Raw genomic sequence first — 18,174 nt, forward strand, 5'->3', positions numbered from 1 at the left:
CCCAATCATACTAATTCCATTGGCTTACGGTTTAATAGCCCTTTTTATAGTATGCTAATTTTATACTACCAATTTAGTGAGAAGTTAATTAAAACAAAATATCAAAAGCTAATGTTTTCACATTTTATGCTTTGGATATTTGTTTCAGACTATATAACTCTCAGTAATCCTCAGTTAAATTTTCGTTTGTGTTTCACTTCAGTTGGTTGAGCTTTTCTCAGTAAGAATCACTGAGAAAATCAGTAAGATCCTGATAACTGTGATATTAGTAGAAATCAAATGGATCTTTTAATTGAAGGGAGAATGCCTTTCTTAGGGCACCAGGAGAAGCTGTGCCTCAGCTCTTCTCCTGAAAACTCAGATGCAGATGCTGTGTGATCATAGATTGGCAGAAAAGTCCGGCTCCATATCATAGCATGGGTTTCCTTTCATCTCAAGCAATTTAATGTTTTAGAAGAGATCTGCAGGGACATTTTTTCTTTTCAGAATTGATTTTGGTTTTAACAGTGTTCCTTAAAAAGAAATTCTTTATTTTAATTTATCCAGTCACTTTATAGGCTTCATGCCCTTACACTTTTAATGTGTTCTTGGGAAACTTAAAGAGTTTGTGGACACCACACTTCATATAATAGCCCACTAGGTTTATAAAGACAACTGAAATTGTTAATTAATAAATTTTGCCATTTAAACTACTTATATGTGACAGTCAATTGGAAAAATAAAAAAGCACATTATCCAAATCAACTAAAGCCTTGGTATTCATCATATATATATATATATATATATATATATATATATGTATATATATATATATATATATATATACCTCAGAGACCAAGATGCAAGAAGAAAGTAATGGAACTTCTTATTTAGATTTTGTTTGCAAATATAATAAATTAAGCTTTAAATATGTAATGTGTCTCCCAGGCATCATCATGTAGCCTGTATGTCAAACGGTCACCAGCTAGGACCCTGGGCCCAAGAGCCCACCTCCCAAGGGCAGGGCGTGCATTCCCCCTGGGAAGTGCTGACCGCACACCCATGCTGTGTGGTCACCTTCGGCATGCTGCCACGTTAGTATGCGGGCAAGAGGATTAAACATTATGTTACCTTATATATTAAAATATCTTTAGAATGCTTTCTAAGGATATGGGACGATGACTATGAACATCTTTTCCACAGCACAGGGGTTTGCTGGTCATGTTTATAAACAAAACAAAACAAACCCTCACAAGCCAGGTTTGCTGACCTTTTTTGTGATGACAAGTAGCTATCAGTAGTCTGGTACTTTGCAGTTAGTTGAAGAAGTAAGCAGACTTGATTTGCCCCTTCAAGGCAAAGGTCACATTTTAATAATGAACGAGAAAAGAACTGCTTTGGAAAGAAACTCATGTAATGAAGAAAGCATTTGGGAAATGGTGCTCTTATTAATGATTTAGTTGCCACAAACACTGCGTTTCATCTGTAAAATTCATATCTCCACATTTAAGGAAATTGGAATAAAAAAAACCCTTCCAAATAAAACGTCCTGAATCTATTTGTTAAAAATAGCGGAATGCAACACTGCCCAGTTAGTTTGCATGGATGAATGACTGACATCCGGGAAGAAGGAAATTTACTAGCCAAATGTCAAGGGAAAACTTGCATAATTGGTGGATGGGACTGAGAAATGAGTACCACGATGCAGGAAGTGGAGCCGATGAGCGCTTTTCCGTTTGGATCTCTGCTATCCTAGTAAAATGTGCACTTAAGTCACGACAGCCACGGAAACTCTGTGAAAATAAACTGAATTTCTGTCTCACAAAGTGTTGTTATGCCAAGATTTTTAAAAAATAAGGTGTGTCCAATAAGTTGATCTCAACAATATTTTTAAAATGAGAGAGAACATAAAATGTCTTTTAATTTTTAATAAATAAAAAATAAGTTTTAATGTTTATTTTTCATTTCATCCTTTTGAATTTACATTTTTGTGTAAGCTTAATAATATCAATATATATTACAGAGCAGCACACAAATGTAACTTATAAATAAAATCCCATATATTATGGATATATTACTAAAATTTTTCTAAAAGATTTATGTAGTAAATAGGTTCAGAGATCACTGATTGAACTACCCATTCCAAAAGTAGAAAATTAAAATAAAATAAGGAGATTGGGTGTACTTTTCAATTCTCTCAATTTTTTTTTCTCAAGTAGGAATGTTTAAGAAAAGACTGCCATCTATATTTGTATTTTAAAAAGAAAAGGCAATTTAACACCATAAAATTATGATGTAATTGCAGAAGGAAGAATAAACCATTACATTGAAAAAAATTTACTTATGAACAACTTACACATGGTCCTTTTTTTTTTTTTTTTTTGCTATGGACTCTGAATACCAATGTGGAGCAATACTGGTCGGTACACCTAATTCTCATAATCTTCTTTTTCTCAAATGTGATGTCACATCCTTTGCACTTTTAAAAGTAATTTGTCTCTGAATACTATAGGAATTTTTACTTTTTCTGTGACACTTGTCCTCCTTCTTCGTGTCTCCCTGGGCACAGTGCTCAGGTTAGGCACCCCTGGTGCTACCCTTACTGGAACAATGACTTCACAGCGGTCAGAGACAGTGACCATTTTTGCATTTTTCATTTTAGTTTTGCTTTTTAGATGCTTATAGCCCACTCTGATCCCTTAACATTTTTGGTCTCACAAAAATGTACATTTGGCTTCTCTTCCTTCAGTATATATCTGTCCTACCCACCAACTACTTCTTCAAATTATAAAGTCACCTGAATTCTAAGCCTACCTTTTGTGATACTAGTCATCTTTCTATCTGTGACTCCAATCTTACTGATCAAACTTCATATTCCTGTTTTCTTGATTATTTATGAAAATGTCACATTATAGATTTTGAGATACAATCCTTGAAACCTCATTATTTACTTCCAGTAGTGGGGGAAACTGTTGATGAAAATTCTGTGTATAGTTTTCCAGCAAGTTATTGTTTTCATTTGTCATTTAATGTATATATTAAAAGAAAAGAAAAACTAACACAACAAAACCACATGGAAATCTTCACAAAGTTCTACAGTATGCATGGTGTTTTCTATCACCAATGCCATCTCTTAGTCATAGGAAATGAGATAAATTGGAAGGAACGTCCGTGAAAACAAAATCTGTTAAAATTATTCTAGTTTCATTGCAATGTCAGCCAAGAAGATATTTATTGTGCTTTCATTATCAGTGTGTGGCTGAAGCCTGTGCCCTTTGAGGGGTTATGTAACAGAGGTTATCAACTTATGCACATGTGCCAAGGTTCTTAACACACAAAGTCATTCAGTGGGAGCGGTCAGGGTCAATCCTAGATGAAACTCATGTTTGGTGCACTCTTTGTACCCTAAAAATACCCTCTTTCCTATTTTCTAGTCAACGATTTCCTTCCTGCCATCTCTCTCCACATCAGTGCATGGTCAAAGTGCTTGTCAAGGTGCTTCATGCAGCAGTAATTTCCCAGAATGGAATTCCTTTCTCAGCTCCTGCTACCACTTATAAGGAAGTGAATCAGTGGAGACTTGGCACTCACCTGGAAAAGTTGTTGCCTTCTGGTATGCAGCAACAACAAAGTGGCTAGAGCCAGGAGGAGTATAGCCTTTTATTTAGCAAGGAAAGAATTCTTTAAGAAACAAACAAAAAGGACAAATGGAGATTGAGATTATGCTTGGTTACAGTAGAACTGGCGTTCTGCAGGGGTATCAAGGAAGGCTCATAAAATACAAAAAGGAAAATAAAAGGGTGGGGTGGGGATGGGCAAGAGGTATAGCTACCAATGAGGTGGCAAGTGAGGGGACGTCTTTCCTTCCCTGGTCTCCAAGTGACGGACAAAGGCAGGGCTGCCTTCAGAAGGGGTGAGAGATTGAATAGTTTTTTCTCAAGGAAATAGAACTAGACCTTGGAGACTGTGTCAGGCCACAATCTCAAAGGGTGACCCATGTCTCTACAAGCCTTCTTGATGTTTTTCTGTAGAAGTTTATGTATCTTTTTTTTGATTAACATGTTTAAATGCATAAATCAAAATACATAGGATTACAAAGGAAACCAATTATATTGAAGTACCATTATGAATAGTAAAGAAAAATTTGTGATATGGTAGCATCTGCTTCTTTAATGACATATTAAACAATAGGATCTGGTCATTGCTACCTTCATTTTGAAGTAGTGATGAATATAAACTATAATTTAACATATGAGCAATAAGTCCAATATGACATGAAATATCTAATTTGTGTTATTAAAAAGTTGACAGATAGCTAATTTTATGGTAGGTTGTGCCCTATTTTACAATTGAAGAAAATTTTAACTTTAAGTTGGAGGTTAATGAAAATAAAGATGTAGCCTTGGCTGATGTCGCTCAGTGGATTGAGCGCTGGCCTGCGAACCAAAGGGTTGCTGGTTCAATTCCCGGTCAGGACACATGCCTGGATTGCAGGCCAGGTCCCCAGTAGGGGTGCACACGGGGCAACCACACATTGATGTTTGTCTTTCTCTCTACCTCCCTCCCTTCCCCTCTCTAAAAACAAGTAAATGAAATCTTTTAAAAAACAGAAAATAAAGATGTAACTTTTTTCTCCATTCAAGTTCAAGGACCTTTTAATATTTTACCTTCCGGAGTCTTTGGACTCCAGGTTAAGAACTTCTATAGGTAGGGGCTGAAACTGTCAAGAAATTGTAAAGGAGGGTGTTTTCAGTGGGAGAAGAGGATATAAGACTGTTAAAAGCAGTGTAGGATAACAGGAAGAAGTTTGGAATAGCAAATGGATAACTAAAATATTTCCGAGATTTTCTTTTCCGATTCTTTGTGCATCACCCGAATTCAGTCTCTTATCTCTTGTCTGAACTAGTGCAAGTGTTCCTAGCTCACCCTACAGCCAACCTCCCAGCACCATCCTACAGGCCTAAAGAATAGCTTGCTTCATCTTTCAGTTATGCTTTGGGGTTCAAAACCACTCAGTGGTTCTTCGTTGCCACCTAAATAAGGTATAGCTTTTTATTCTGAATGTAAGGTTTATTGTTAGCATTTGGCTTTGGTCTATCTTTACAATCTAAGTCTCTATTAGTCTTCTAAAGACTAAATGTGAATTATTGGGGAAGTCCCAAGATCATCAATTTTTGAATTTAGGATGGGTTTTAAGGTAGATTGAACAGCAGGTCTAAATGAATGCAATAATTTTAGTCGTAAGTAGAAGAAATGGGTGGTTGATCAGTAACAAACTGGAGGGTTTTTATCACCCTGGCGAATGAAAAGGAGGAGAAGGTAGTGATACTAAGAGATGAGGCCCTGTGTATTGGCTGGGAACTCTGGTGGAATGAATGTCAGCATCAGGGAGGGAGGACTAGAGAATATCCTTTATAGTGAAGCATGTTTTTAAAGGTTCTTTCTTACACAGTTTTGACTCAAGCTTTCCATTTCTTAAACATTGCTTCCTTTCACCTGTAGGAGATTCTGGATGCAAAGTCTCATGCTAACCAACTCCAGCTCTGCAGTTCCCATAGCACCCACTACAGAACAAGGTAATCTCATGGCTACTGAAGATATCAGATCTGATGAATTCTCTGTCCTTATAAATTATTCAAAAGCAATTCCAACTTACCAGAAGTGAATTTCCAGTTCTATGAAAAAGGCAAGTTTTAGTCCTTTTCACCTTAAAATAACCCATGATACTTAAAACTAAATAAATGGATACAAAATATTTCTCAAGAAATTTGTCCTCTGAAGGCTAAACTGACCTAAATTCATATCTCTTTACCAGATTCAAATGCAACTTGATATCTGTTAGATGAAAGAGCTGAGGGAGAATTAATATTAAACTGACCTTGAGTTCTCTCAATTTCTATGAAAAGTTTCAAGTTGCAAATGTCCCTGCAGTGCTTTCAGAATACATTTTTCAGAGCTCGAATGAGCACTCTGTTTGCAAGTGTTTTATTTTAAAATGTCTCGGGTGGAATTTTATAGAACTCATTCAGTGTTCTAATTCTCTGCAGTATAACAAACACATCTGACCACCACCCAGAATGGTAGCGAGGACCCGGAGATGTGGAGACCAGAGCCTCGTTCGCCCCGTCATGGCGTTGGGCCCAAGGGAACAGGAGATGGCAGCCCTTGCCACTCTGCAACGTTCAGGGCGAGGCAGACTCAGTTTAAATAGAAACATTATCTTCATGCTGCGGTAAAAGGGCAGATCTGCAAGCAAATACCCTCCTTGTAAATGATGGTAACAAATGTATCCCAAAGGGGAAAATGCAAATAGCACATACACTCCCTGAATAATTGGCCTTAATCGTCCATTCTTAAACTTGAACCCTGGAATTCCTTGTGAAGAACAAATACACAGACTTTAATTAACTGATTCTCCTTTTGCTGATTTAGCAGATATTTTACTGAAATAAGGAGATAAAGCTAATGCAGAGAAAAATAATGTTTCGTGGAGCCATAAAATAATTTCCAGCCTGATGCAGCCTCAGACGTTTCAGGTAAAGCATTTGAAGACTGCGAATAGCTGTGGAACAGTCTCTGAGCAAAGGTTGTTAGGCTTCTGAGTGAAGAAACATCTTTCCAAAGGCCCTGCTGCTGTAACTGCTGCTGCTGTTGCTACTCTTAGGCATCACGGCCTACTAGAAAAATCTGTGCGAGAAAGAACGCATAGACTTTCTCTTCAAGTTTTTGATGATAAAAGTATGAAAATAACAAACATGAAACATATCATGCTATATTAGGCAACCAAATAATCCTGTTCTTTAGGGTTAGTTAAAAAATAAAAACAACTACAACAAAATCCCTTAATACCAAATTAGAGATGGGAGGTGGGTAAGTAAGAAGTCCAAATTTACTCTTGCTTTTCTGGCCATAGTTTTCTACATTGAATACAAAGCCACCAGAGGATGTGAGGAATGGACTCGTTTTCTTCACCATTCCAAAGGCATTTGCTGCTCTCTCATGGCTGTCTGCAGCAGGAGTTGAAAGCGGCTCCTCCCAACCCACAACCTCCCCAAGGGAACTTTCCCCTCACTGTGTCTCCCAGAAGAGGATGAGGCAAGAGCTCAATGCTCTGGAGGTTTAGGAGAGCATGTAACTGCCCACGACATTACACCTTTCACAGGAATAATAATACTGTACCCTTGAAGAAAGCCTCTGTTTATTCAAATTCAGAAAGAAAAGAGTTGCTTCACATATTATAGGTAAAAGAAGTACAAATTACCAAAGCAAAGACCTATGTCTTTTTTTATTTCCATTCTTTTTCTTTCTTTCTTTTAACAGATTTTATTTATTTATTTTTAGAGAGAGGAAGGGAGGGAGAAAGAGAGGGAGAGAAACATCAATGTGTGGTTGCCTCTTGCGTGTCCCCTACTGGGGACCTTGCCTGCAACCCAGGCAAGTGCCGTGACTGGGAACTGAACCTGAGACTTCCCTGAGACTGTTTGGTTCGCAGGCCCATGTTCAATCCACTGAGTCACACTAGCCAGGGCTTTTTTTTTTTTAAATAAAGGAAACTATTAAAGATCTCTTTAAAACTCCTAATGTTTTGCAGGGTTTTGTCATGCATTAATCTTCCCTTTTTCTCTCAGAGGTGTTTAGGCTCTTTCACCTTTGAAGAGCTGACCCCGTGCTAGGAGAAAGTGGAAGGCCATGCTATGGGAAGAGCTGAAGCCCTGGTGAAATGGAAAACCTACGGAGTGTCAATGATCAATTTCAGTGCCCATGTTCGTTGGCTTCCTCTGATCGGTGAGATCATGTGGTATTTGTCTTTTACCAACTGGCTTATTTCACTTAGCATAATATTCTCGAGTTCCACCCAGGCTGTTGCAAATCTTATGAACAAAATAAACTAATGAACAAAATAGAACCAGAGCCATAGAAACATAGAACAGACTCACCACAGAAGAGGGGGGTGGATAATGGTAGAAAGAAGGGGAAGGAACTAAAGAACATGTATGAATGACCCAGGGACACGGACAACAGTGTGGGAATTGACAGTGGGAGTGGGGGTGGGATGGGTGGAGGAAGGCAAAGGGGGAAAATTGGGCCAACTGTAGTAGCATAACAATGAAAAAAATTTCTAGGTGCATATGATATCCGTGGTGTGTGTGTGTGTTTATTATAATCCATTTCCTGAGCCCCACCCCATAAATTCACATCTAACAAGTGCCTGGGCGATCTGAACATGTGGTTGACCACATGTTGAGAAACACTGAAATGGAGATAAGCAGGTTATTTTAAAGCTCGTTTAGGAGCCACTTTAAAATACCTACAATGTGTATTTGAAGCATTCAGTTTGCCCCTTTGGTGAGTCTCCTCTGCTTCCGTATGCTGCCCGCCCCCTGCCCCTCGGCACTCCTCCATGAACTAGTGCCACAGGCTGGACGCGGCTGCCCACCACCTCCGCACCTGGAAAAGGAGACACACCTGCTGTGCTCTAGGATCATCCCTTTCCTTCCCCCATGTAAACCTGAGTGCCATCGGTATCTTCCTTTGTACCACGTAGTAAGTAGCACTTATGCAGCAACCTGGTGAACTACCTAATGCTTATGAAGAATGTAATGATTTAAAATGACTTAGCACTCCTTCCTCAGGTTCTTTGTGTTAGCTGTTTCCTCTGCCAAATCATCCTCCCAGATCTTTGTTTGAAATATGATCTTCTCAGACAAGCTTTCTTGACCATCCTTGAGAAATAATCTCCCAACCCCCTCCTTCCCTCAGGTATTCTCAAATCCAAATTCTTCTCAGTATTTGAAGTATCTGAAATTATCAGTTTTTTTCCTGTCTCTTCCTACCGTTAAGTGTAGCTCCGGGAGAGCTGTTAGCTTTGTTTGCTATCGTTACAGCTGTGTTCCTGGCGTGTTGTAAGTTTTCAATAAGCATTTTGCCAGTAACTGAAGGGAGGTGATTTCTCCCAGACAGATCTTTTAGAAGTGGACATGGCGCCGTGGCCTTGCCTTTATCCCTGGGAATCCCAAGCACTCGGCTGCCCAGGAAGGAAGCCATTCTGAGAAACCGGCTTTCATCTGCTTTACACCCTGAACATATACTTTGCAGGTGGAATTTTGTTGTAGGGGAAAAAAGCAGAAGGTGGTGAGAGAAAGCCAAAAAAGCTAAGGGGTACACTCTTCCCATTCTAAAACATCCTTTTTTATTGGGACTTATCAATACAGGACAAATAGGTCCAACAGAGTATCATCCTAAGCAATGTGGCCGTCTCGTGTCAGACAGCTTCGCCATGTACCTTACACCCTCCTAACCCAGAACTTGCTGCTTAGTGCCTTGCATGGCCCCCTTCTGGAAAGTTATCCCACGCTGGAAATTCATAGCTAGTATAAATAGAAGGGTTTCAGGTGAACCTCAGCTACCTGGTTGAAGTGCTGGATATTCTGTTGTAAATTATGTAATCTTTAATCACTATTTCTGTGTTTTGGAAAAGAAAGGGGTTAGTGTCAGTTCTTTCTCAATTTCCTCCTGAATTAACAAGAACTTCAGAATTGAAACTACCTTCCATGGTAGTCTCTGAAAACCATCTGTGAGTGAGCTACTCCACCTACTGGGCATCTCTTAAATTAAAAAGTGAGGTTGAATGAGGTATTGAGACTTGGAGATAAACTTTCTGGAGAGCTGATTGGAAACTTGAAGATCCCCTACTATATTGACCACAAATACATACTGACTCATTCTGCGCTTTCTGAATGCCACAAGCATTCTTCCCTTGATGGGGTATGCATCTGCTCCATTCCTGTGAGCTCAGCAAACGACGCGCACAAATCTCAAGCAATAGTTTTTACATTCACTTCTCTTTTGTCCTTATCTTTCTCTGGGACTGGCACAATTAGGATGTGAGGAAACATGGAACGGGCTTCCAGTGAAGAAAGGCTGATATGTGGAGTAGAAGCAGCCTAGCACAGTGAGGTCAGCTCTGCGGTGTGAACCTGGGAAACGGGTCAGGGCCCTGCGGTTTCCAGGGGCAGGCAGTTTGCAGGTAGGACAATATGGGACAAAAGCACTGAGCCCGAAGCTTGGCACAGTGGAAAGGAAGAACGTGGTCTTTTTAGCCAGGCAGACAGGTACGTAAATCTGTTCTCAATTACCAGCTACATGACCATAGGTAGTTACTTAGAATAGAGTAAAATGGGTCAAGGAAGTGGAAATCAGTATTTGAAACTATGTGCTGACTAATAATTATTATTAGTTTACATATATTACTTCATTCAACTCACAGAAGAGCCCTGTCAGGTAGAGAGTGTCATGTCCCAGTAAATGCTGGCGGCCCGCAGTGTTTCCCGTTCTCCTATCTCTTCCTGAGTAATCTAGGCATGACTGCAATTTCCACAACCACAGGTATAGCAAAGTGGGCTCCTGATTGCACTGGGTTAGGAAAATAGTGGAGGAAGATAGTGTTAGACAACTCCAAGAGTTTGTCTTAGAAAGACAAAGGAAAAGATAGAAAGTCAGTCCCCAAAAATGTGCATTCAAGGCAGTTTCCCCGCCCCCACTCAGAATAGCTGAGACAAACTAGGTTTCTAGATTGGAAGTGAGATGCACACAAGGCCAGTGATCCCCAGGGAGGTCCACTCTCCCTCTAAGAGGCTTGTATCCAGAGGGCCATTACTTCACAGCAGCATCAGCCTCCACCGACCACTCCCACGTTTTTGAAACACATTCGTCTCTGTGCTCTGAGAACAGAAGACTCCCTTGGTTCTCCTCTTGCCTCATTGGCTATTCCTGTTCAGCCTCTAATGCTGGACCCTCCTCACTGCACCAGATTTCTGACTGGCTCTGTCCTCATCCTAGTGAATCTGTCCTCTGCTCTCTCTCTCATAACCTGCATTCTTCTCAGGTGACTTCAAGGCATACAGTGCCAAATCTGGATGCAGATGATTAACGCAGCTGGCTCTCTTGCCAGATCACCTCCCACAGCTCCGGCATTCTGTCTCCTCCATAAGGTCACCTGGATAGCCATGGGCATGGGCGTGGCATCATTGTGGTAACAGTCAAGACCATGTGGTGTCATCAGAAATCAACTGTATTGATTCTTTTCACTGTCCTTTCAAACCCATTCTGTGGGCCTGGTTTTCCTCTGCTTCTTGGACCAATTCTAGGGCAAGTCCCAAGAGCTACCGATTTTCTGGTAACCCTTAGTTTACTAGAAGATGGAGCGTAAACTTATGCTAGTCTCTCCTTATCTGCAGGTTCCCTTTCTGCGGTTTCACTTATCTGTGGTCAACAGTGATCTGAAGCTTTTAAATGAAAAATTCCATAGACAAACAATCCATAGATTTTAAATTGTGAGCGGGCCATCTGAGTAGAGTGATGAAATCTCTTGCATCCAGCTCCATCCCGCCCAGGACGTGACTCACGTACCCCTTTCCGCAGCGGAGACACTTCTGCCGGTTGGTCTCTTAGTGGCCGTCTTGGCTATCAGATCACTGTTGGGGTATCGCCGTGCTTGGGTTCAAGTAGCACCTACTTTATTTAATACTGGCCACAAAGCACAAGAGTAGCGATGCTGGCAACTTGATTTGCCAAAGAGAAGCCATAAAGTGCTTCCTTTATGTGAAAAGGTGAAAGTTCTCCACTTAACAATGAAATAAAAATATCGTTTGCTGAGGTTGCTAAGACCTATGATAAGAATAAATCTTTCAGCCATGAAATTGGGAAGAACAAAGAGAAGAAAAAAGAAATTCCTGTTAGTTTTGCTACTGTACCTCAAACTGCAAAAGTTATAGCTGCAATGCATTATAAGTGCTTAGTTAATGTGGAAAAGGCATTAAGTTCAGGGGTGAAGACATGAACCAAAAATGTGTTCTGATTGGTGGCAAGGTGTTGCACCAGAAAGCATTGAGACTTCAGCAAGGGATCCCTAAAACAAGTGGAACCAAGCCATTTACTATAGCTCAGGGATGGTTACATAGACTCAAGAATAGGTTTGGACTGAAAAATATAAAAATTCCTGGAGAGGCTGCATCCTCAACAAAGCAGATGTTGCTACATTCCTGGCAGAGCTGAAGACGTTGATTAGAGCTGGGGACTATCCTCGGTGTCTGGCATTCACTGGGGGTCTGGAAGGAATCCCCTGTGGTTAAAGGGGGACAAAGTTATTCTAAGACTGGAGGCTGTAGGGATGGACTGACCTTCAAAGCCTGCACTCTATTCGACTTCCCCAAGCTTCCATTTAGTTTTAGAGCTGTACAGCTTTTAAAAGTGAATTGCTAGCATCTCGGCAATTTTGGAAAGGAATATCATTCACCTGCCTTTCATAAAGGAAAATCAAAGATGAACAGGTCTCATTTACAAAAGAGATCCAAGACACATGACTAAAATAATTAATCTGATTCCACGCTCCAAATTCTACTCTTTGTTCAAAATGAAGTCTCTCACCCTATTGTGTGCCATTCGGCCCCTTGGACTCCTCCCCCGTTACAGCAAACTGAGTACGCCGTGACGATTCACAGTCCTGAACAGAGGCTGTTATTGAAAGCATAACACTGTTTTTTCTTCGAGCATCTGTAAAGCCCCGTGTGTGAAGTGTCTCCCAGTTCCCGCTTCTCCCCCACACACCCACATTTGGATTCTTTCATACACAGATTCACAGAACAAAACAAAAACTGGCTTGTTCTGCTGTAATGTGCAGAGAATGTTTCCCTTTGTTTTTAACCTGATAGAACATTCAGTCTTATCCTTCATAAAGTTCAGTTTCTCTGCTGGTACTTATGGGCTGGATATACCCGACGTTTAGGAAGGATGGCTTATGTATCCACTAGTTATTCCTCTTTTTCTGTATCTTTAACATTTATTTTCCCTCTGCTTGATTCTACTCTCAACAGCATTCATACTTAAACTGGTACCTTACACCTGAAAAACAATAGCAAAAAACAATAGTCTTCTTATACCCCCTTTCTTTTCTGCTGACGTTGGAATTTTACTTTTGGTAATGGCAGACTGGTTAACTAGGGTCAACTCTATTACTGATAGAAATAGAAAAGTGGAAGTATATATAAAGGTCCCCTTTGAATGCACCACAGAGGTTGTAAGATAGTGAAGAGTAATAGGGCTAAAATCAGTAGAAGATGAGCCCAACACTGGGGTCACTTCCATCTGTAGGGGCTGAGAGGCTGAGCATAGCTTTCAACAGACTCATAGGATTCTGACCCCTTCAATCAGGCTCTGAGTTAGAGCCCTAAAGAATAACCCTGGGGATTAGGGTGAACAGCAAAACGACCAACACTCACAAGGACTGAAGGTTGCCTTCAGCACTGGGATTAGTGCCCTGTCCTTCTAACAGACGCAAAATTGTAGACGTGGCAGATGATAGAGACAGACTGTAGGGGATCCTGATAATGGATGGAATTTAGTCTCTTTCGTAGGCAAGTGTTGACTGGTGGTCTTTGCATGCCGCTTACACTTTCCAGTTCACATTAATAAATTGTTTCTTTCTCAACTCTGTATAGACCAGACTTCTCTTGCCAAAGTTTCCAGTAATCTCATTTCACCCTGTATCCTTGTAACCGGCTCCTTTTTCAGTAAATGATAACCTTATCCAACAAGTTACTTTTGCTAGAAACTTCAAAGTTCTCCTTAATTGCCCGTTATCTCTCCTTCTCTACCACATTTAATCTGTTGCTAAGTCCTGCTGATCTCGGCTTTTATGTGTGGAGATCTGTCCTCTTAGCTCCGTTCTTCCCACCCTGGGCCAGGCACTCTCCTCATTGCCTAGACTAGGGCATTAGGTATTTTCATTCCACGCATCCCCCTACTTTGTTCTTTACATAACGGTCAGAATGATGTTTTGAAAATTCCCCTGACTAACATATTTTGGTTGGCTTTCTATTGCAGTTAGAAGAACATCCAAGAATCCTGTCATTGGCCCAGGGCTCAGAGTTGCCTGACCCTTGTCTTCTTCCCTGCTTTCCCCCGCACACTCTGAATTAGCTACACTGGGCCTTCTCTGAGTTCCTTACACTTCCCAAGGTTTTTTGTTTTTTGTTTTGTTTTGTTTTGTTTTTTTCCAGCACGGGGACTTCACACATGCTGTCTCTTCTTCCTGGAGAATGCTCATCCGAACTTTCTGTCTGGCTAACTTTTATTCACCCCCCAGGCCTCAGTGGATATGTTATGTCCTCAATAAAAAATCCATTAAATATTCTTTCTTCTCCTAATTTATACTAGACCCTCCATTCTACTCATGTGCCAGTTATCAACTTATTGCTTCTCAGCTCCAAATTCACCCCTCAACATATGCTCTGCAACAATGGATGGAGCCCTGCACAGTGAGCGTGGTGTTAAGCTTTCTCAGTAGAGGGCGCTAGAGGAACATTTCAGGAGGAAGGGGCACTCGGGCTCTTTCCGGATGTTCTGGGTTAGTGTGCAGTGTGGGCCTGTGGACATTTGGGGGTGCTGTGTCCCAGCCATGCACCCAGAACACGCTGTCCCTGGAGACCTTGCAGTCCCAGTGTGGCCTGGTGATCGCCTTCCTGTGGCCCTTCCCATGTGGACATCCCATGCTCCAGGTCTCCTTCCTCTGCACACTTCCCCTCTCCCCTAGGTTTGTCTGCCCACACCACTATCTTCTAGACAGGGCCTTCCCGACAGGACAACTGGTGCTCCCGGCCTCCTGTTACACGGGCGTCCCCACTCCTCCTACACACACATGCACCAGCTATCAGCTTTCAATTCACCTGCCTCATCCGTGCTCCAAAGTGTTGCTTCTTGTTTGCCCTGTGACTGCACACTGTCTCTGACCCAGCAAACCAGTGAGCGGCTCTGCCAACCAGTGGACTTAACTACATTTCCAAGGAGATCTGAATTCTCCGGCCTTAGGGAGGGATTTCCTTTTTCTGTCCTTCCTTGGGTACTCCCTTGGTACCATAGGGTTTCTTACAGCACAAAGTTATTCTTTGATTACAGTTTAATAATACTTTATATTAGATTTTGCTTATTTAAATCACTAGTGATTGCATCTCTGGGATCCCGATCGCTACAGTTCTCTTCTCCTGTTCTGTAATTTTTCGTATGTACCAACCACAATTGCATACTTATTTGTGAGTCCATTTCCTGATATCAGTCTCTTCTAGGGAACCATAAGCACACACAGGGCAGGTACATTGTCTGTTTCTTTGTGTGCGTGTGCTCCCAGCACTTAGCATAAGGCCGGGCTCATGAAAAGCACTCAATACATATTTGTTGCATGAATAAACGCTGTATGGCTGAGTTAATTTTCTGCTAATTTATTCTGTTATGTTCTTATTATGCCCCATTAGTTTTTTCAGTCACTGCTATCTATTCTAAAGATCAGGCATAATGTATTCTGGAATTTGCAGCACCAGAGGGATCCGATTTTGGCCCTTTATAAACAAAAATAAAGCTGTATTTTTCTATTTTACCATCGTGGCAATGATGATCACAACTAGAGTTACTCAAAGAGTTTTTCCTTAGCTGTGTCCAAACTGACTAGAAGATCCACATTTCTTTTCCAAGGAAGACTAAAAACAGTTTAAAAAATCTATTTAAATTCCCACTGCTATACCACCATATGACTAATTTTTTACATAAATTCTACCCCAGGATTTGTATACTCAGATCCCCACAGGGCCTAGTGGGTAATTTAAATGACTGGGCTCCATGTAAGGAGATGAGAAGAGTAGGGATTATGGCAGGTCGGATAGCACATGCTTCACCTGAATGCACTTAATTAAAAAATTTATAAAAACACCGTGCAAGCCAAACATAACATCTGTAGGCAACACAGTCCCGCGATTGCCACCTGGCAAACCCAGACCTGAAACACTGGTGCCAGGAACCAGGAAGTTTAAAATATGGGGTGCTTGACATAAGGTTGCTTTCATGTATTTGTTTGCTGAGGAAGGCCATCAAAGAAAAGCTAGCATCTACTGCTGTCACTACGTCATAAGAGGAAGCAAAAATGATCACCAGAACGTAGAAGGAACACAATCTCAGGATAAAGAACCATGAAAGAAAAATTGGCAAGCTTGCATTAATTGATTTTTTCTTCTGACTATATGGAAATAGACTCTGTTGTGGGACTCACCCAGGTTACAGATCAGTTCTATTGTAATTGCCTTGAAAGCTTAAAAAAGAACACTCAGTTTCCAGGACCCCTCTTGGGAGGAAAGGCGGAAGGAGATGGTTTGCATGTGTAGTTTGGAAAACTCTTCAGAGGCCTCTGAAGCATTCCCAGATTGGAAATGTCCGATCTGTTCCACTTTAGTACACAGAGTCCTGAGAAGTAGGCTGGACCATCACTTCTCATCCTGATTACAGAGAATCCTGTTTTCCTGCACTGGAGGGAGACAAAGTTTTTGCAAAGTAGCTGCACAGCTCACATTGGCACTAAAGGCAGACAGACACCTCCTAGTCTATGTCACACGTAAGTGATTAATGATCTTGGAGTAGCACGTCTCCACAATGATTCAATATGCAAAATTATTTCTCGTTTTTAAAAAATGCATTGATTTCTATATTGATATATTCCTTTCCTTGTTCTAGAAAAGAATTAAGGTCATATATATATATTTATATATATATCACACAAAAAGAAACTTAAAATTAATCAACTAGGGCAATGTAAAATAAGGCAGAAATAATAAGATCGTGCCATGAATAAGGTGAACAACCAAAACTCCTGTTTTTAACACTTATTAACAGTGGGTTACAAACATGTGGTCTGGAGTGAAGCCAACAGAGTGGAGACAGTAGGAAGCAGCGGGCACTGGGTTGAACTGGACAGTTCACACGGTCCCTGGACAGGGAGTCACTATTTAGCTCCCACCAAATGTTAAGAAAATTTTCAACAGAAGTTGGAAATAGGGATTTCTATGTGAAATCTCTGAATTTTATGTTTGCATCAGACTAAAATAATTAAACACCGTATTGCACAGGGCTAAGAAAACACTTCTGCTGACAAGACATGGCTTGCAGTTGGTGGTCTGAACCTCAAACAGTCATCTGAAGTGCTTTCCCCAGACCTACAGAATGAGAAACACCTGGGAGGAGGACTGGGTCTGCAAATTTTGAGAAGATTCCCCAGAAGATTCCAACCTTTACCTATAGTTAGAAATCACTGAGTTAATGAAATCTGGGAAATGAAACAGGGTATTCCAGGCATCTTCTCAGGTGCTCTGCTTCAGAAACCTTGCTGACATCAGTCATTGTAACCCAGGGAACAGTGCCCGGGCACCGCGGTCCAGAGAGATGTTAGCTGCACTCGGCCTTAGCCCACCTTGATTTCTCTAGGGTACTACATATGCAGTTTGGTTCTTATTTTTCTGGCTTTGATAAGGAAGTTTTCACAGAGGAATAAACGAAAATAGGAACAAATGAGATAGAAACTTATGCCAACCTTGATTTATGCAGCTGCAGAGAAAATAAATCACAGTTCTTTGAACCTCTGAAGAAGGAAAATTTCTTTAAAAGTCACAGAACAGAACACTGTTTCCAGAATCCTACTACCTTACAAGACAATACTTCGCTAATGGACTGACTGCACTTCTGAGTATTTCTTGTTCTTAACCACTGCAACCCTTCTACCTCCCCTCCACGTACCTTCTTATGTCTGTAGTAGTGGAGGCAGCCGTCACGCTTCAACACAAACCACCTCTTCCTCCAGCCCTTCACCAGCCCGGAGTGCGTCCTCTTGTGTAGGTAGCCGCGGCAGGTGGGCCAAGGCGTGTTGGGGCAGCGGCTGATGTCAGATCCCACCACCAGAGTCAAGACGTCTGGGCCTATAGGGATGAATGTGGGATAATTCGGGGGCTGAAACTTTTAACCAACCAAAGGATTGTTGCTTTTCAAAAACAAGTGGATAAAAAAGAGGTTATATTTTTCATAAATGGAAAACATGAAATAGAATCCTACCATTGGGATGAATCAGAATTCTTTAGTACTTTGACCCCTCCTGTTGACAAGGAAAATGAAAGCTGGGGGTGTAAAGCGGCTTTTCTGAGGCCCCAAAGCTCATAAGGGTTTGAATCGGATGGACCCAGGCTTCCTGGCTTCTGGCGCAGAATCCTCTCTATTCCACCACCTGGCCTTGTTGGGTCTGATCATGAATGGCTCAAGTGCGTTCTTTCTTACCGTCCATAATAATGCTAAGGGAAATCTTTAACATAATTTGATTTACATCCTACGAAG

General features: G+C 41.1%; 1 protein-coding gene across 3 annotated transcripts in view; it reads right to left on the minus strand.

Annotated features, from left to right (window-relative positions):
- LOC123480049 (uncharacterized) overlaps nt 1-18,174 on the minus strand; it is a 107,196-nt gene that overhangs the window by 33,152 nt on the left and 55,870 nt on the right. For 2 of the 3 annotated variants that reach the window (XM_053911251.1, XM_045197665.2), the window contains exon 9: nt 17,587-17,765. In XM_053911251.1, the coding sequence (XP_053767226.1) occupies nt 17,587-17,765 (179 nt within the window). Of the gene's footprint in view, nt 1-8,971; nt 11,664-17,586; nt 17,766-18,174 lie in introns of those variants that run through there. The other variant, XM_045197664.2, reaches the window with a different exon arrangement.

This window comes from Desmodus rotundus, chromosome 1, assembly GCF_022682495.2.
Source record: "Desmodus rotundus isolate HL8 chromosome 1, HLdesRot8A.1, whole genome shotgun sequence".
NCBI lineage: Eukaryota > Metazoa > Chordata > Mammalia > Chiroptera > Phyllostomidae > Desmodus > Desmodus rotundus.